The sequence below is a fragment of the Acipenser ruthenus genome, chromosome 36 (assembly GCF_902713425.1).
Source record: "Acipenser ruthenus chromosome 36, fAciRut3.2 maternal haplotype, whole genome shotgun sequence".
Lineage (NCBI taxonomy): Eukaryota > Metazoa > Chordata > Actinopteri > Acipenseriformes > Acipenseridae > Acipenser > Acipenser ruthenus.
Window position 1 is genome coordinate 9,777,744 of NC_081224.1, and position 17,694 is coordinate 9,795,437.

General features: G+C 37.9%; 1 protein-coding gene across 3 annotated transcripts; it reads left to right on the plus strand.

Moving 5' to 3' along the window:
* The first annotated feature begins 233 nt into the window (after window positions 1-233).
* Window positions 234-17,059, plus strand: LOC131706630 (lysozyme C-like). Of its 3 annotated transcripts, XM_059008082.1 has the most exons (6): window positions 234-605; window positions 2,679-3,008; window positions 5,828-6,100; window positions 13,579-13,737; window positions 15,815-15,893; window positions 16,487-17,035. In XM_059008082.1, exons 1-6 carry the CDS (start codon window positions 557-559, stop codon window positions 16,551-16,553), a joined length of 957 nt encoding a protein of 318 aa, XP_058864065.1. In that variant the 5' UTR covers window positions 234-556; the 3' UTR covers window positions 16,554-17,035. The 3 variants fall into 3 exon arrangements, with proteins under 3 accessions (XP_058864065.1, XP_058864066.1, XP_058864067.1); XM_059008083.1 differs by lacking the exons at window positions 13,579-13,737; window positions 15,815-15,893; window positions 16,487-17,035 and adding an exon at window positions 7,517-9,056; XM_059008084.1 differs by lacking the exons at window positions 234-605; window positions 2,679-3,008; window positions 5,828-6,100 and adding an exon at window positions 12,656-12,801 and having other exon boundaries at window positions 16,487-17,059.
* The last annotated feature ends 635 nt before the right edge of the window (window positions 17,060-17,694 follow it).

Here is a 17,694-nt window from a genome sequence, read left to right on the forward strand (position 1 = left end):
GAAAGCCAAACAAGCTGAAGTCTGCTGGCAGAAGGATTCGCACGTTGAGTGAGCTTTTTTTTGGGGAGGAGGGAGTGGGGCTGTATAAATTAAATTGTCTCTACACACGTGTAGAAAACTGCACCGCCTGGCCGAGACTGGAGGATTCCTGACGTCATGTGGCTGCTGCTGCGTGAGAGTGACGCGCTTGACACACACCTTATTGTATGAGATGGAAAGCCCTTTTGACATTTGTCATCAGTTTCTGGTATCAAAAGGAATCAACTTCTATTTTGGATTTCAACTGTTCTGTCTTTGATATCAAGCAATGGTTCCTATCCAAAACAGAACTGTTCATAAAAATAAAAAAAAATCTTGATATCCAAAAATAGTGCCTTCGTTTTTGCTATCAGAAATACAATTTTTGCTATCAACACTGGAGGGCACTACTTTAATGAGGAGGATACTGTTTGCAAAGTCCATCATTAACTAGGTCAACTGCCCGGAACCCGCAAACCACGAAGCGCGCAGTTTACCTGAACCCTTTGATGGATTCATCACTATCACATTTGATAAGATGCAGTCTCGCTGGTCAGGAGTGTTTCTCCTGTGCACCTTCCTCTATGGTAAGCTCAAAAGATTTATAACTGTTATTTCTTGGGGCAGTGTTTCACAGAAGACAGCCTGTTATATTTGCATGCATCTCGAGCACCGCTTATCCCATTGTCATGGTATTGTTTAGCAAAAGGTATTGAGAATCTCAGATTGTGTCGATACGAGGGGGGGGGGGGTCTGTCCGTTTGTCGATATGTCGTGCATATAGCTGGTGAATCGCTTATTAATCGGTGATTAAACATGTCATTACTAATTTGTATTCTATACTATTTTGTACACACTGATATCTATCTATCTATCTATCTCTATGTAGCGCCACCTATTGGCTATACCCGACCACGCCACCCCCTTTTAATATATAGGAGAGGGGGAATCCCAAAAGAACCCTTCAAATAAATGAAAGTACAGAGGTCGGTACAGTTTAAAATCAAGGTTTATTATAAAATGGGGAAAGTCCCAAATTTTATAGGACACAGATAAAAACAAAACAATTATACCAAGTAATAATCAACAAATCAATGATACTTACTCATAAAAATACAAACAAATAATATGCAATTGTAAAAGTGCCAGCAAGTAGGATGTAATTGCGGTGAAGGCAGCCCACCACCAAAAGACAGGAGGATAGCCAATAAACACCGGAAAACACTGGAAAAACTGTGGAAATGGTTCAAATAAGTCTTTAATCTTGATTTTAAAATATTGACCGACGCAGCATCTGTAATAGAGACGGACAAAGAGTTCCACAGTCTGGGGGCATTATAACTAAACACACTTTCTCTTCTCCTTTTCAGTTTTACCATTGGGAAGCACTTTATGTTTTTGTATCAGGGGTGTTTTATTGGGTTTTATCAATTAAAACCGAAAATCAGAAGCCCTATTTATATGTCAGTATTAAGATTTTAAAATCAATTCTAGGGCAGCAGTGTGGAGTAGTGGTTAGGGCACTGGACTCTTGACCAGAGGGTTGTGGGTTCAATCCCCAGTGGAGGACACTGCTGTTGTACCCTTGAGCAAGGTACTTTACCTAGATTGCTCCAGTAAAAACCCAACTGTATAAATGGGCAATTGTATATAAAAATAATGTGATAACTGTATAATGTGAAATAATGTATAATGTGATATCTTGTAACAATTGTAAGTCGCCCTGGATAAGGGCGTCTGCTAAGAAATGAATAATAATAAAACGCACTGGAAGCCAGTGCAGTGAGGCCAGCACAGGAGTTATGAGCCCATTTCATGGTCATCAACTTTTTAAAATCCGTCTTCAATTTGTGTCGAACATGGCAGCCTAGATATAATGCACATGCACTTTATTTAAAAAGAAAAAGGTTGGTTAGCAAATACCTTTAGCTGAGGGCGTGGGTTGAAAGCAGAGACACTGGAGAGTGGTCAGTCCACCCATTCCTCTGTTTGTTACGTTTACATTGCTCCATATACCTGGAGAACCGCTGATCCCATTGTCATGAAACTTGGCACGAACGTTACTTAGCAGAAGAGAGTACAGTGGTTACTGATCACCACTGTACTCTCTATGAAACTTTAGTGTGGCTCAGTCTGCTTTGTTACAGACATGTAACTTTACCTGTGCACTAAGATGATGTGGCAACTTTTAAACTTCCTAAACTGAGATCTAATCTGGGCCGGCGTGCCTTTCTATATCAGGCATCTCATCTCTGAAATTCATTGCTTTTAAACTTAAAAACAACCTCTTCACAATAACTTTTTAAAATCACTCAGAAATATTTATTATAAATCAGAGCAGGGTTGCAAAATCCTGTAAATCGTGTAAATTGGAATTGTTTTTACTTTGTTTTTATTTGTATGAATGTTGTTATGGTTGTTTTAACTGTTTGTGTCCTGTTTGATGGATTGGTCTCTTTTTGCCGTTGGTTTTTATAATGTTGTTTTCTTGCTGCCCTCTCCTGCCAGCACCCTCTTGTAATGAGATGTACATCCCAAGGGTTCTATCCTGGTTAAATAAATACATTGGAATTGAGAGTATCAGATTTTTGGAGTATAGGGATGTGTGTGACTGTGTGTGACTCTCTCTCTCTCCCTCCCTCCCTCCCTCCCTCCTCTAGGTCCTGAAACTTCAGCTGCGCAGTCCGGAGTACAGCAGCTGAAAGGTGTTGAGGGCGGGCGGTTCACGTTCCCTGTCGACATCCCAAACCTCCGCCCGGAGTCGGATGTCATCTGGAAACATGGCTCTGAGAACCCAGAGTGGTCGATTGCAAGAATTCACGGGGGGAAGATTGAGGCTGTGTACGAGGACAGATTTAAAAGCCGTCTGCAGGTGGACAGTAGCGGCTCTCTACAGATTAATAACTTAGAGTCGGAAGATGCCGGCTTTTACCAAGTGGACGTGGCGCCGGGGGTTTCTTTTAAAAGGATGTTTTACTTGTCCGTTTACAGTGAGTACGACTGACTGGGTCATTTAATCAGCTGCATTTAAAGTGCTTCTAAAATCAGACCTCATGAACCCAAAAGAGAGAAATTGCCCGAAGTTCTTATGACTACAAGACACCAGGGTGATGTCTTAAAAGAGGTCACTTCGGCCTATATTCACAAACGGTTTAACACAGATTCGCCATTACCAACACTTTATCTAAAAGGAACGCAATACAAATGAAAGTTAAAATGCAATAAGTGCTTATGGTTTATTTTATAGATGCTGTGTATGAGTCAGTAACTCTTTATTATTATTTATTTCTTATCAGACGCCCTTATCCAGGGCGACTTACAATTGTTACAAGATATCACATTATTTTTACCTACAATTACCCATTTATACAGTTGGGTTTTTACTGGAGCAATCTAGGCAAAGTACCTTGCTCAAGGGTACAGCAGCAGTGTCCCCCACCTGGGATTGAACCCACGACCCTCCGGTCAAGAGTCCGGAGCCTTAACCACTACTCCACACAGCTTGCGTGGGCGTTTATAAACTTCAGAAATAAAGAATGCTAACACCGAATTTGTGGAAAACGCTTGTGAATATAGGCCACAGTGTGCAATTACTTAAGAAATTATTAAATTGCATGTTCTTTTGAGTTCTCATTTAAACAGAAATACTGTTCATTTCTTTGTTGTTTTTGACATAAATGGGAGATTTAGGCAGTGGACAAACATGCAGATACAAAATTTGCATCAGTTTCACATCACTGCAGCAGTTTATTAAGAAATTCAATAGAGCGATCTCATTTATAGATGTAAATATATATTTTGAATATAAACAATAACAAGTAGTTGTCATGCCGTCAAACACCTATAAATACCTCCAATGTTTTGATTCAAACACAGGCTCCCTTGAGAAAGATTTGTACAGCATATCGAAACGTTGGGCAGCTGGCTCTTTGAGCTAATATATTATATATATATATATATATATATATACACACACAGTGGCTCTCAAAAGTATTCACCCCCCCTTGGACTTTTCCACATTTTATTGTGTTACAACATGGAATCAAAATTGATTTAATTAGGAGTTTTTGCCACTGATCAACACAAAGAAAGTCTGTAATGTCAAAGTGAAAAATAACATCTACAAATTGTTCTAAATTAATTACAAATACAAAACAGAAAATAATTGATTGCATAAGTATTCACCCCTTGAGTCAATATTTTGTAGAGGCACCTTTGGCAGCAATTACAGCCATGAGTCTATTTGGATAAGTCTCTGCACCAGAGCTTATTTAGGTGTGTCATAGCAAATGAAATCTACAAATTAATTTAGAACAATTACAAATATAAAACAGAAAATAATTGATTGCTTAAGTATTCACTTCCTTTGCTATGACACACCTAAATAAGCTCTGGTGCAGAGACTTATCCAAATAGACTCATGGCTGTAATTGCTGCCAAAGGTGCCTCTACAAAATATTGACTCAAGGGGTGAATACTTATGCAATCAATTATTTTCTGTTTTGTATTTGTAATTAATTTAGAACAATTTGTAGATGTTATTTTTCACTTTGACATTACAGACTTTCTTTGTGTTGATCAGTGGCAAAAACTCCTAATTAAATCCATTTTGATTCCATGTTGTAACACAATAAAATGTGGAAAAGTCCAAGGGGGGGGGGTGAATACTTTTGAGAGCCACTGTGTATATATATATATATATATTATACATATACACACACACACACACATACACATACACACATATATAAAACACAATTACCCAACTCACAACACTTTCATTAACTGAAACATACAGAATGCAGAAGTACTGAAGGAAACTTAATAAGTGTATTTAATGTAAATGTCTTCAGTATACATTCAATGACAAACATTTCCACAAGAAGTCTCTCTGTGTCTTAAACGTAAATCTAGACTTCTAAAAAGCTGCTGGCATTCAGTTCATTAAAAGTTTCTTTTAGTATTTTGAAATTGATCAGTGTGACAAGCTGGCTTTAGTGGTTATGTCAGACCAGAAAGGAGTACACAGACAGACAGTAGTTGCAGTGAATCTGAGACGCTGCGGCGCTCAGTGTTTTATTAACACACAGAAAATAAAAATGTTGAACAAAACAGAAGACAGGACACGACACTTTACGCCAAAATAAACAGACAAACAAAACAGACTAACACTAAACAAACGGTGGACGGACAGACACACAAACAAACACGGTGAGTCTATAAAAAACAAGTATCGCGCTGGTCCTACCAGCATGCAATAGCAATTATTATCTCTTTAGTTCTCCTCCTCTCTCTCCCGTTCACTACTCACCGAACACACAACCCCGAGTGAGTGAAACGTGCATCTATATATACTGTTGTGTCGGGATTCAATTACTAATGAATTATTCACTTGAATCCCAGCACGTGAACTAATTCTGTGCAACCCCGTGCTCACATATTAAATACTTTAAATGCACGTGAAGTGAAGTGCAATCCCTGTGCCTAAATACAATTATACATTTTAAATAACTTGTGCTGCACACACCCATTTATATCCCGTGCAGCCATATCTATACACCAACATTAACACACTACATGCAACATATAACACACACATGCACACAGGGGCGGGGCACATTGCCACATTGCCAATGGGCATTAATTAGTTATTGAAAAATACTTCTAGTCATTTGTCATGTACTTTGAATGCACTGAAGACACTATAAATATATATTTTTGCCCCCCAATATACTGCATTGTATTTATATTCTTTGAGGGACTGAAAGGTGCTGAATAACACACGTTCTTTTCGTTTCTCTCTCCGCAGAAACTGTGTCAGCGCCTGAAGTAAAAAGATTCAACGAATCAGGAAAGCTGTTTATAAGGGCCTGTGTTTTACAGTGCTCTGTGGAAAATGACAAAGACGTCAGTTTGTATTGGCTTAGAGACGGGCTTGTCCTGAACCAGCTGAGCTCACCTCGAGAAAAAACACTGGAGCTTCTGCAAGAAACACAAGGCGATGACGTTAACTATACCTGTGTGGCCAGCAACAGCGTCAGCAATCAGACAATCTCTGTCACTCCATTTGAATACTGCCCAGGTATTGCAAAAAACAAACAAAAAATGATTCCTAAAGAAATCGTACGAGGTTTATTAACTATAACCCTAGAATAGAATTTTGTCAGACTTCACTCATTTCTCCGTATATCCGGACCACCACTAATCCGATTGTCTTGAAACCTGGTATTAGCATTATTTAGGTAAATTACTGAGAATACCAGGTGGGAGGGATATAGGGGTGTGTCTTGCATATAGCTGGAGAATCGCTTAGTGTTGTGATTAAACATTGCTACTTCACATTCGGTACTATTCTGTACAATGTTGATTCAAATCAGGGTCGTCAAATTTCTCATCATGCTGATTTTAAATTCAAATCTGTGCCGAACACGGTAACCTAAATATAACGCATGCGCACTTTATTATTTAGAAAAGTTTGCTTAGCAAATACCTTTTAGTTGAGGATGTGGGTTGAAAGCAAAGTAATTGGCGAGTGGTCTGTCCACCCATTCCCCTGTTTGTTACGTTACATTGATCCATATATCTGGATCGCCGCTCAGCCCAATGTCATGAAACTTGGTATTAACATTACTTAGCTGAAGTTATTGAGAATATCAAATACTGTGCACTTTATTAAAAAAAAGGTTGGTTAGCAAATTCATTTAGTTGAGGATGTGGGGTAAAGTCAGAGACATTCGTGTGGGTGTGATTATTTAGTATATACGGATGAATTATACATGGCGATGAATGTTCGTGTTTTTTTTTTTTTCATAACCACACGGGCTGTCTCTAGCTTTTTCATCACATGTGGGTTTTTTTTATCATCATCAGCCACAAATGGAACAGAGCTCTGCGATTGACCTACATAATTGCAGTATTCACCCCACATTTAGACCTTTCATTATTATTAAAAGAAAATTAAAATATAAAACTATGGAGATTGAAACTCAGGGGGACTGTCTGAATCGTGTTTGGTGTTGCTGTATAATATATAAAACTATGGAGATTGAAACTCAGGGAGGCTGTTTGAATCGTGTTTGGTGTTGCTGTATAATATATAAAACTATGGAGATTGAAACTCAGGGGGACTGTCTGAATCGTGTTTGGTGTTGCTGTATAATATATAAAACTATGGAGATTGAAACTCAGGGGGACTGTCTGAATCGTGTTTGGTGTTGCTGTATAATATATAAAACTATGGAGATTGAAACTCAGGGGGACTGTCTGAATCGTGTTTGGTGTTGCTGTATAATATATAAAACTATGGAGATTGAAACTCAGGGAGGCTGTTTGAATCGTGTTTGGTGTTGCTGTATAATATATAAAACTATGGAGATTGAAACTCAGGGGGACTGTCTGAATCGTGTTTGGTGTTGCTGTATAATATATAAAACTATGGAGATTGAAACTCAGGGGGACTGTCTGATATCTAATACACACATTTCTTTTTTATACTCAGAAAGCAAGCTCCACACTGAGCTCATCCTGAGGGTGCTGGTGTTCATAGTGCTGACTGGAGTCGCAGTCTGTGTGTGGGTCTGGAGGAAGAGAAATGCTCAGGATGGGTGCAAGCAAAGGCTGCGGAGCAGCGCTTGAAGGGGGGGGGGGGGGACACAGATTTTCTCCATATAGTAGCCGACTATCACCATATTTAAGGTAGTACGGCTGGATTACATTATTAGATGGTCAATTCTGGTTTAAGTTTATTTTAACAATTCCTGCTTTGAAATAGTATGTTGTGTTGTTTTATGTTGAATTTGTTACATTTGTATTTAACCAAAAATATGGTAAATTAAATCTTAAATAACTTACCTAGTGGAAAGTTAACATAAAAACGAGTATTTTAAATGGGAAATTTGTATAATATCGTAGAGAGGTTACTCACTATATTACATAACATTTGGAACACGACAGAATGAAAGTGAAAACGCTTTCTAAAGAAATCCTGTTTGTTTGTATTTCTCTGTGCAAATTCCGATGCAATTGAGGTCATATCTGTCAGGCGAGGGGTTCCTTATGGCTGTACCCACACATCAAGCCGTTAAATCTGTTCTGTGTCATTTTTGTAAATATTTTTTTATGTGCTGAAGAGATGAAAAGCACCTTTCTGCTGTGCTGTGGTCTCTGGTATTGTGCAATACAAGAGGAGCAGTTTGTGAACTTCTGGAAGTAATTTTCTAGCCACTGGCACTACCGTCATTGCATTAGAGATGCCTATGGGACACATTCAGATGTGTGCATTTATAGGACAGATATGCTTGTTGTGTATAAGAATCTACACAGCCTGGACACTTTATTAGGATCTGCCCCCGATATCTGGTCACCATTTGCGCTGAGCACAGTCTCATATATACAACCTTCCAGAGAATACAATTTTAACATAAAATGATGTAAAATCCTTGTACCCAAGTGTCCCTCGTAAAGAAACTTTAGAAGCTTGTCAAAAAGCACTAGATGATAGACTAGATAAATCAATACCAACAGCAGAGGTGCTGAACATGATCAACGTAGTTTTAAAAAACAGTTATTTTACATTTGTTAATAAGAATTACAAACAAAACGATGGTACAGCAATAGGATCTAAGTTAGGAATGCATTTTGCCAGTACATACATGGGGAAATGGGAAGAACAATTACTTAGAAAATCGGAAAGAGAACCTTTAGAATACATTCGGTTTGTAGATGATATTTTTGGGGTTTGGACACATGGAGAAGAATCTCTTTTCCCGTTTCATAAAATGGCAAATTAAATACACAGTAATATTAAGGTGGACCTTTGATGGACAAGGAAAGAAATAGAATTTTTAGATACCATAGTAAAACTTGAAGAAGGTTCAATTGAGACTGACCTCTTCTGTAAACCTACTGACATGCACCAGTATTTACACATGTCCTCTGCACATCCGATACACACTAAAAGGGCAATCCCAAAGGGTCTAGGAATAAGAATACGAAGAATATGCTCTAAAGAAAGTGACTATGTAAAACAAAGAAATGTATTAAAAACAAATCTTAAAAAGAGAGGATACAAAGAAAGAATTATAGAGATGGAGTTAAGAAAAGTGGATAAACTAAAAAGAGATGATCTACTAGATTATAAAAATAGAGATAAAAAGGTCAAAAGAGTCCCATTAATAATGACTTACTCTAAACTTTTGCCCAATATTTCTAAAATAGTTTGGAAACACTTGCGGATTCTACATAATTCAGAAAAATTAAAAAAATATTTCTTAAGGCCCCATTTGTAGCATTCAAAAGAGAAGCTAATTTAGGTGATAAAACTGGCTCTACCCAGCAATGGGTATTGCCAGCGCAAAAACAAGGGGTTGCAGTCCCGAAATAATAATTCCAAAAACACAAACACAGACACGTCTCTGGACAGTGCGTGCTCGGGTGCAGGTGCGGTGCTGGATACAGTGATGCCGGTTAAGTGCAGGTGCAGTGAAGTCCGGGTGAATCGCTGGCCTCAGGCTGCAGCTCCCAGATCCGTCTAATCAGTCGTACTAGGGCGGGAACTCCTGGTACCGTGACGCCATCCCTTTCCTGAATGGCCGGCTTCCGACTGCCCCCGGAATGAACTGCAGAAACATTCAGTACGGGGCACGCAATTCCTGCTGTACAGTGCTCTCACAGGTCGAGAGGGAGATTGTTGATTCAGATTCATTCGCTCTTTATCACAAGGTGATATTTTAGTTCACAGTAAACATAAAAGAATAATTGACAAAATATGTTCTACGAACATGTGCACCAGTAGATGTAAAGTGTGTAAATACATGGACAAAAGTAAAAATATAATTAAACATAAGAACACCACATATCCACTAAAAACTAATACCTACTGTAAAAATAGCAATGTTGTTTATGGAATAGCCTGTGAAAAATGTGATGAAATCAAATATGTTGGAAAAACTGGAACAACTTTATATAAAATAATTCAGAACCACCTTTCATTAATTAGAAATGAAAAAAATGGGACATGACATAAATGATGTAAAGTTTGTAGTATTAGAACAGCTAAAATTAGACAATGCGACATATAGAAGAATAAAAGAAAGTAAATGGATAAATAGACTGAACACGATTATGCCAGCGGGACTCAACAGAAAAGAATGAACTAATTAACTTCAATAAATATATAACATTTAAATAAATAAACAAAATTCATTCAAAAGTTGTGCATGCTGATGCGCTGGGGAGGCCAAATCTAGACTGATCCTCAGAGCCAGCATTGCATGATATAATAAAAATATAAGTTTATATAAAGTAATGTTAATTAGAATTAATACAGATTCAAAGATAGAAGTAGAGATGATGTCACAATACATATAACACCATTACATCATGTAAGAATAAATCATGGATTTGAATGTAAACAATAATAAGTAGTTGTCATGCTGTCAAAAACCTATAAATACCTCCAATGTTTTGATTCAACACAGGCTCCCTTGAGAAAGATATGTACAACATATCGAAACGTTGGGCAGCTGGCTCTTTGAGCTAATATATATATATATATATATATATATATATATATATAGAGAGAGAGAGAGAGAGAGAGAGAGAGAGAGAGAGAGAGAGAGAGAGAGAGAGAGAGAGAGAAAAAAGGCATTTGTGCACTACAATATTGACGAGGTGCTGACCAGTATAAGGTAATTACATGCAACAAGCAGTGAAGTCTCTACTGAAAAACAAGTGTTCAGAATTCTTTCAGCCAGTCTACCAGTTTAAACGGCTTCCCGAAAAGCTTTCGTAGAGACATTCACATTGAACCCGATGAAGACACGCTGGTGTCGAAGCGCGTTGTTTATTACAATCATGGTTTTAAATTAATAAAGATACATTTTATTAAGGAAATAAATGAGCAGGAGTTAAATAATTAATCCTTTTAAACTGGTAGTCTGGCTGAAAAAATTCTGAACTTTTGTTTTTCAGTAGAGACTTCACTTCTTGTTGCATATATATATATATATATATATATATATATATATATATATATATATATATATATATATATATATATATATATATATAGGCTGGGTGGTCCACTGGCTCAGCCACTGACTCATTGTGTGACCCTGAGCAAGTCACTTAACCTCCTTGTGTCTTTCGGGTGAGACGTAGTTGTAAGTGACTGCAGCTGATGCAAAGTTCACACACCCTAGTCTCTGTAAGTCGCCTTGGATAAAGGCGTCTGCTAAATAAACCAATAATAATAATAATAATAATAATAATAATAATAATAATAATAATAGCATGACTAGGAGACTCTTCATACAGAGAGTGGAAGGGGATGGAATGGGTTACCTTGTCATGTTGCTGAAGGAGACTCTTCTTCACACAGAGAGTGGGGAGGGGATGGAATGGGTTACCTAGTCATGTTGCTGAAGGAGACTCTTCTTCACACAGAGAATGGTGAAGGGATGGAATGGGTTACCTAGTCATGTTGCTGAAGGAGACTCTTCTTCACACAGAGAATGGTGAGGGGATGGAATGGGTTACCTAGTCATGTTGTTGAAGGAGACTCTTCTTCACACAGAGAGTGGGGAGGGGATGGAATGGGTTACCTAGTCATGTTGCTGAAGGAGACTCTTCTTCACACAGAGAGTGGTGAGGGGATGGAATGGGTTACCTAGTCATGTTGTTGAAGGAGACTCTTCTTCACACAGAGAGTGGGGAGGGGATGGAATGGGTTACCTAGTCATGTTGCTGAAGGAGACTCTTCTTCACACAGAGAGTGGTGAGGGGATGGAATGGGCTACCTAGTCATGTTGCTGAAGGAGACCAAACTCCTCCCCACCCGGGGAGCTCTTGACCAATTGTGCGCCCCCCGGGAACTCATCCATGGTCAGCAGTGGCATGGCCTGGATTTGAACTGGCGATTTCAAGGCTATAGGGCACAGCCTACACTCCGGGCGGAGCGCCTTTAACGGATGCACCACTTGGGAGCCCCAGAATTTTGAATACCTGAATCAGATCCCTGCGTAGTCTCCTTTGCTAAAGACCAAACAGATTTAGTTTTGTTAGCCTGTCTTCGTACGACATGCTTTTCAGACCAGGAATAATTCTGGTCACTCTTCTTTGCACTCTTTCTAGAACAGCAATGTATTTTTTGTAGCAGGGCGACCAAAACTGAACACAGAATTCTAGGTGAGGTCTTACTAATGCATTATATAGTTGTAACAGTATAAAAACCAGGTCAAGACTACATGGTTGAAAATAAAGGGGATATAGACAGAGGGAAGGAGACATTTCTTCACACAGAGAGTAATGAGGGTATGGAATATGTTACTTAGTTACTGTGTGTTGTTGAGACTGAATCACTTGGATCCTTTAAGACCCAACAACAAACTTTTGTGATCAATTGCCTATCATAAAACCGGACGTAGATGGTATGAATGGCTCTCTTGTTCATAAATTTACACATGTTCTTAAGTTTCCAAGACTGGTCTGATAAGTTATTTCTTACCTTATCACAAAAAGAAAAATAAATATTTACCAAATACTTTAAACTCAACGTTAAAGGCTGTCATGGGGCATGGCTTTTGTCAGCCTGCCTTTATAAGTCAGTAGTGGGCAGCCTTCTCTGTGCAGATCCTGTTCACAACTCTACGACAATGAAGATCCTACTCCTGTTTGCAGTTTGCCTTGCAACAGCCTCAGCTCGAGTATTTACTCGCTGTGAGCTGGTCAAAATGCTAAAAAACGCTGGGCTGGATGGATATCGCGGACACAGTCTTGGAAACTGTGAGTATGGGTTTCAAGAATCTTCTTAAGCCAATACCTTCAATTCACCTCTGTAAATAATAACTGCAGAGTGGGATTCGGTGATGCAGTGGCCACGACCCGGGTTTAATTCTCTTTAGACACCAGGTTGAGATGGGTTCAGATGGTCTTAGCAGTAGCCTACCTCCTGGCGAATGGATTTTCTTCACTTTTACAAACAGAAACAGTATAGGATGCAAATGAAGCTGTTGTGTGGTGTGTGCGTGTGCAGAACGGCTGTGTTTCTTGGAATAACTCTTTCTTGTTTCCGATGTTTATTCACAGTTGGGTTGTAAGTTCCAGATGTTTTTAGCTCACTCACTTCTTACAGCTTTTTTTTTTTTTCTAAGCAATAACAAAATGAAACATCTATAGTATTTTACTATATAAATGCAGTGACCAATTGAAACATCAACAAGCATTCAGTAATATTCTTTTTATGGATTTTATTTGTACAATGATTTGTTCGTTACCCTGAACTCCGCTATGTAATATTCGTGTAATAATCACACAGTACCTGAAGGTTAAACACATCTGTATAAAATTTAGTTAACTGTTCTTGCATTACAACAATGCATACACCCATGATGTAGTATGGTTAAGTAAAAGCAAACTGGCAGTTGTACTGTTCGTTATCTTTTTACATTGATAAATATTTTGTTCCCCTTTAGTTGGCTCATTTCAAACTACATATATACTCGCTTTAAAAATCTTGTATGTTGAAACCATTCTATTGCTACACTGTATTTTGCTTTTCAGGGGTGTGTTTGGCATACTATGAAAGTGGCTACAACACAGCCGCTGTGAATCGCAACACTGACGGCAGCACCGATTATGGCATTTTCCAGATCAACAGTCGCTGGTGGTGCTCCAATGGTGTAACTTCTTCCTCCAACGCCTGCCACATCTCATGCAGCAGTAAGTGACACGAGTACTGGCCGTGTTTGGATTGGGTGCAGCAAACTCAAAAACAGCAGAGCAGATTAGAAGACTTGACAACGGGGGTGCCACATGTAATGAAATCTCCCCTTGATCCAGGAAGCAGGAAAAAACAAAGTACACAGAAAGAGTACTTGGAACTGCAAACACAAGTCAAAAAGGAAGTCAGAAAGGCCAAGAGAGAGATAGAAATCAATATTGCTAAGGGGGCTAAAACCAATTCCAAAATGTTTATCCAATATTATAACAGCAAGAGAACATTCAAAGAGGAGGTTAAATGTCTAAGAGACACAAATGGCAAAATCATAGATGAAGAAAAAAAAAATAGCAAATATATTAAACGATTACTTTTCACAGGTTGCCCCACATGTCGACCTGTTCCTATCCAGTTTTAAATAACTTTAGCATAACAGAGGCAGAAGTGTTAAAGGGACTAGGAGCTCTTAAAATAAACAAATCCCCTGGACCCGATGAGATCCTCCCAATAGTACTCAAAGAAATTAAAGAAGTTATTTACAAACCGCTAACCAAGATCATGCAACAGTCTCTTGGCACAGGGGTTGTACCGACAGACTGGAAAATTGCAAACGTAATACCGATCCACAAAAAGGGAGACATATTATACATACATACATAAATAGTTGAAAAAAAATTAATCCAGCGCAAGAAAAATGAGTAAATTAGCTTGATCTCACCTAGCATTCAGGAAGCAGTACTGCAGCAAAACCACCTGGGTCTGGAAAAATCCTTCCAACAAACGATTTCCCAATGGAAAGGGAGCTCGGAGAAATGATCCTTTTAAATCCCAGGGTAAAGCAGGAATGGCTTGGTGAGACAATGGCCAGTAATCCACAGCCTGGATACAAAGACTTAAATAAATCTCTATTCAAACACAAAGGTGAATTTCAAACTCCGCTAAAGAAGTTAATTGTAGAATGGATTCCGATTTTTTATATAGATTTCTTTCCTGAGTTTTTTTTTTTTCTTTTTTAGAGCAGCAGATTAGAAAATACTTTTTTCTAACAAACCCACACAGCAACCGCACTCTTCTCTACACAAAAACTGACTCTCTTAAACACTCAGGTGCCTGTAATAAAGAAATTGCCAAATGGCTTAATGAGACAAAGATAATCAATTAGATAGAACCAGGACACTTAAAAACAATTAACAAGATAAATAAGAGAGCAGATTCAGGAATAATGTGTTGTGTATGGAGAACAGAATAGATGAAGATTTCAAATTACATTTCTGGCTTTAATTAAACTTTGATAATGGGAATTGATTTTTATTCTTAATACAGGGAGGGTAAAATGCTACTGACGTCTATCTGGGTAACATCTGTAACATCTGAGTGCTGACTGTATAATCTCATCCAGGGAGATCAAAAAGGGTAACTCTCACCCTAAAAATTCTCTCCCTTATCCTCTGTACCCTCCCTCTGTTCCTGGGTTGCTCAGGAAGGTTAGGAGCCTGCATTCTCCTATGCTATGCTATGACTGGTGGCATAATGCTCTTTCCTATATCAGCTGCCTTTTTATTTGAGATCGCTCTCAATTTCTGGACCCTTTTAGGGCCGACACGGCTGTTTTTCCTGCTTCATGAATCTCATTTTAATATCACAGACTTTGTTTACAAATGAGCCCCACCTGCAATTTGCATATGCATATAATTAAGGCTTGACACGCTTTAAAATGCATGGCTAATGAGCGTCAGAGCGCATTTTGCCGGTGCTAACACAACCTTAACCAGCAAAAAGTGTCATGATACATACAAGGGGAATTTTAAGGCCGGTGTAAACTCGGCACTATGGTCTTATGGTCAAATTCAGAGGGCTATCTAAATTCCTTTAGTCTTCTACTGCAGTAATGAGTTGAAAACATGCTCACACTTTCAGAGAGTAAGTCACACAAACTTGTAGCCAACATCTAAATGAGAAACCTACTTGTGTTGTGAGGCTGAGACATTTTAAAGGCTGTCACCTTAGCAGAAAACTTTCTTCAGTTGTGAAATGGTGCTTATGCTGTGCTTTGTTCCTCTTATTTTTTTTTTTTTTTAGAACTTCTGACAAGTGACATTTCTGATGACATTGAATGTGCTAAGAGGGTTGTACGAGATCCAAATGGAATTGGTGCTTGGTGAGTCTCTAATATTTCTGTACTACAAAAGCTTGAAACAACAAAGCTATATATATATATATAAAGCTATATATATATATATATATATATATATATATATATATATATATATATATATATATATATATATATATGTCTAAAATGTGCAGTTTTGAAAGAAACACATGTTATTTTGTTTAAAACCACATGATTTATAATATTACACCAAGTTAATGACAGCTGTGTGCACACTAGATAGTATCCACTTCCTTGGTCATTTCACCTGCAGGGTGACATTGTCCCCACCCCTCAACAACTTCTTTCCCATGATAAACCAACCGCCTGCTTCCCCTGTTGATCCCAAAGACAGCAAGGGCAAGTGTAACCGATTTCCTGAGGATAAGGCATGTACCAAACAGCATTATTAAATATGAAAAACATGGTGCGTCTTTTCAAAATGGTACGATTTATGGACGTTTATTCATTTAGCTGCAATCACTTTAATGAACATCAGTTTCTAGGACATAAAATACGATTCACTAAGCCAGCGAGCAAGCACACTGATGAAGAGATTGCCGGTTCTTGTAACCATTTTTGTTCGTGTATATTTACAGGGTTGCCTGGAGAAACCATTGCAAAGGCAGAAACATGGATTCATGGGTCGTTGGTTGTGGTGTCTAAAGCAGAAGCAGAAAACCTCATCACTTTTAGATAATCAGACTGATCAAAAATATTTTGACATCTTGACATGCTGAAGAAAAAGGCAGAAGATAAAGAATCCACCATTATTAATGTCTATTTTGTTCTTGGTTGTTGGTTTTACAGGAGTATGTTGTTATGTCTACAACCATCTCATAAATCCAACATGTATTTAGTCAATTAAAACAGACTCTGAAAAAACATATTTCAAATAACTCCTGGGTTAAGACCCTTGTTCCAGCATGGCGTGCAGCAAAATTAAAAAGTGTTGAATGTTAATAAACAGCATGCCAGCAATCTCATATAATCAATATTATTTCTTGAAAATATCCAATTTTTACCTGCTTCTTGAACTCTGGGAAATAGAACTAGAGTCTTCAAACTGGTTCTCTAAACTGCATGCACCCCAAGATTGTTTTTTTATCTCCATTCAGCTGTTAAGTTTTCATTATTTCTTTATTTTTCCTTCTAATACATTCTGTATTGATTTTGGCAAATAAAATAGAATTAAGCAAATATGTATTGTTGTCAGTTCTGTTAAATATTTAGCTTTGCTACATACAAATATTGCGGTGTAAGGGATGTGACAAGTAAGCAATAAGGCAGGACAGGATGTGTGATATACTGTAATATCACTACGCCTCGAGGTGCGTTGTAAACATTTTTCAAATAACAAAAAAGTAATTTTTATGAAATATCCTTCTGCCTATGACTGGGCTAAGAAAAACTAGTCCCTTAGAACTTTAAAAATATATATATATATATATATATATATATATATATATATATATATATATATATATATATATATATTAAGAACACAATCATTTTTAATAGACATTGAATTTATTAAAAACAAGAGGAGATATTTACGAATGTTGAATTGAACATTTTTTCCAGATTTTCCTTCTGAACAGCAGGTGGCGCTGCAGCAAGTGATTTCGAGCAACGCTGTTTTTTGATAATTTTTGATAATTTGCTGTAGTTGTCGTTGTCTGGGGAAGAGCAGGATACGGTACGGCTTCACTGTTTGATAGGATGTAAATAAAAACTCGGGACACCTTCAAAGATTTTACTTAAGCACTTTTTCAAACAATACCTGCCAGGGAAGAGCCAGGAATGG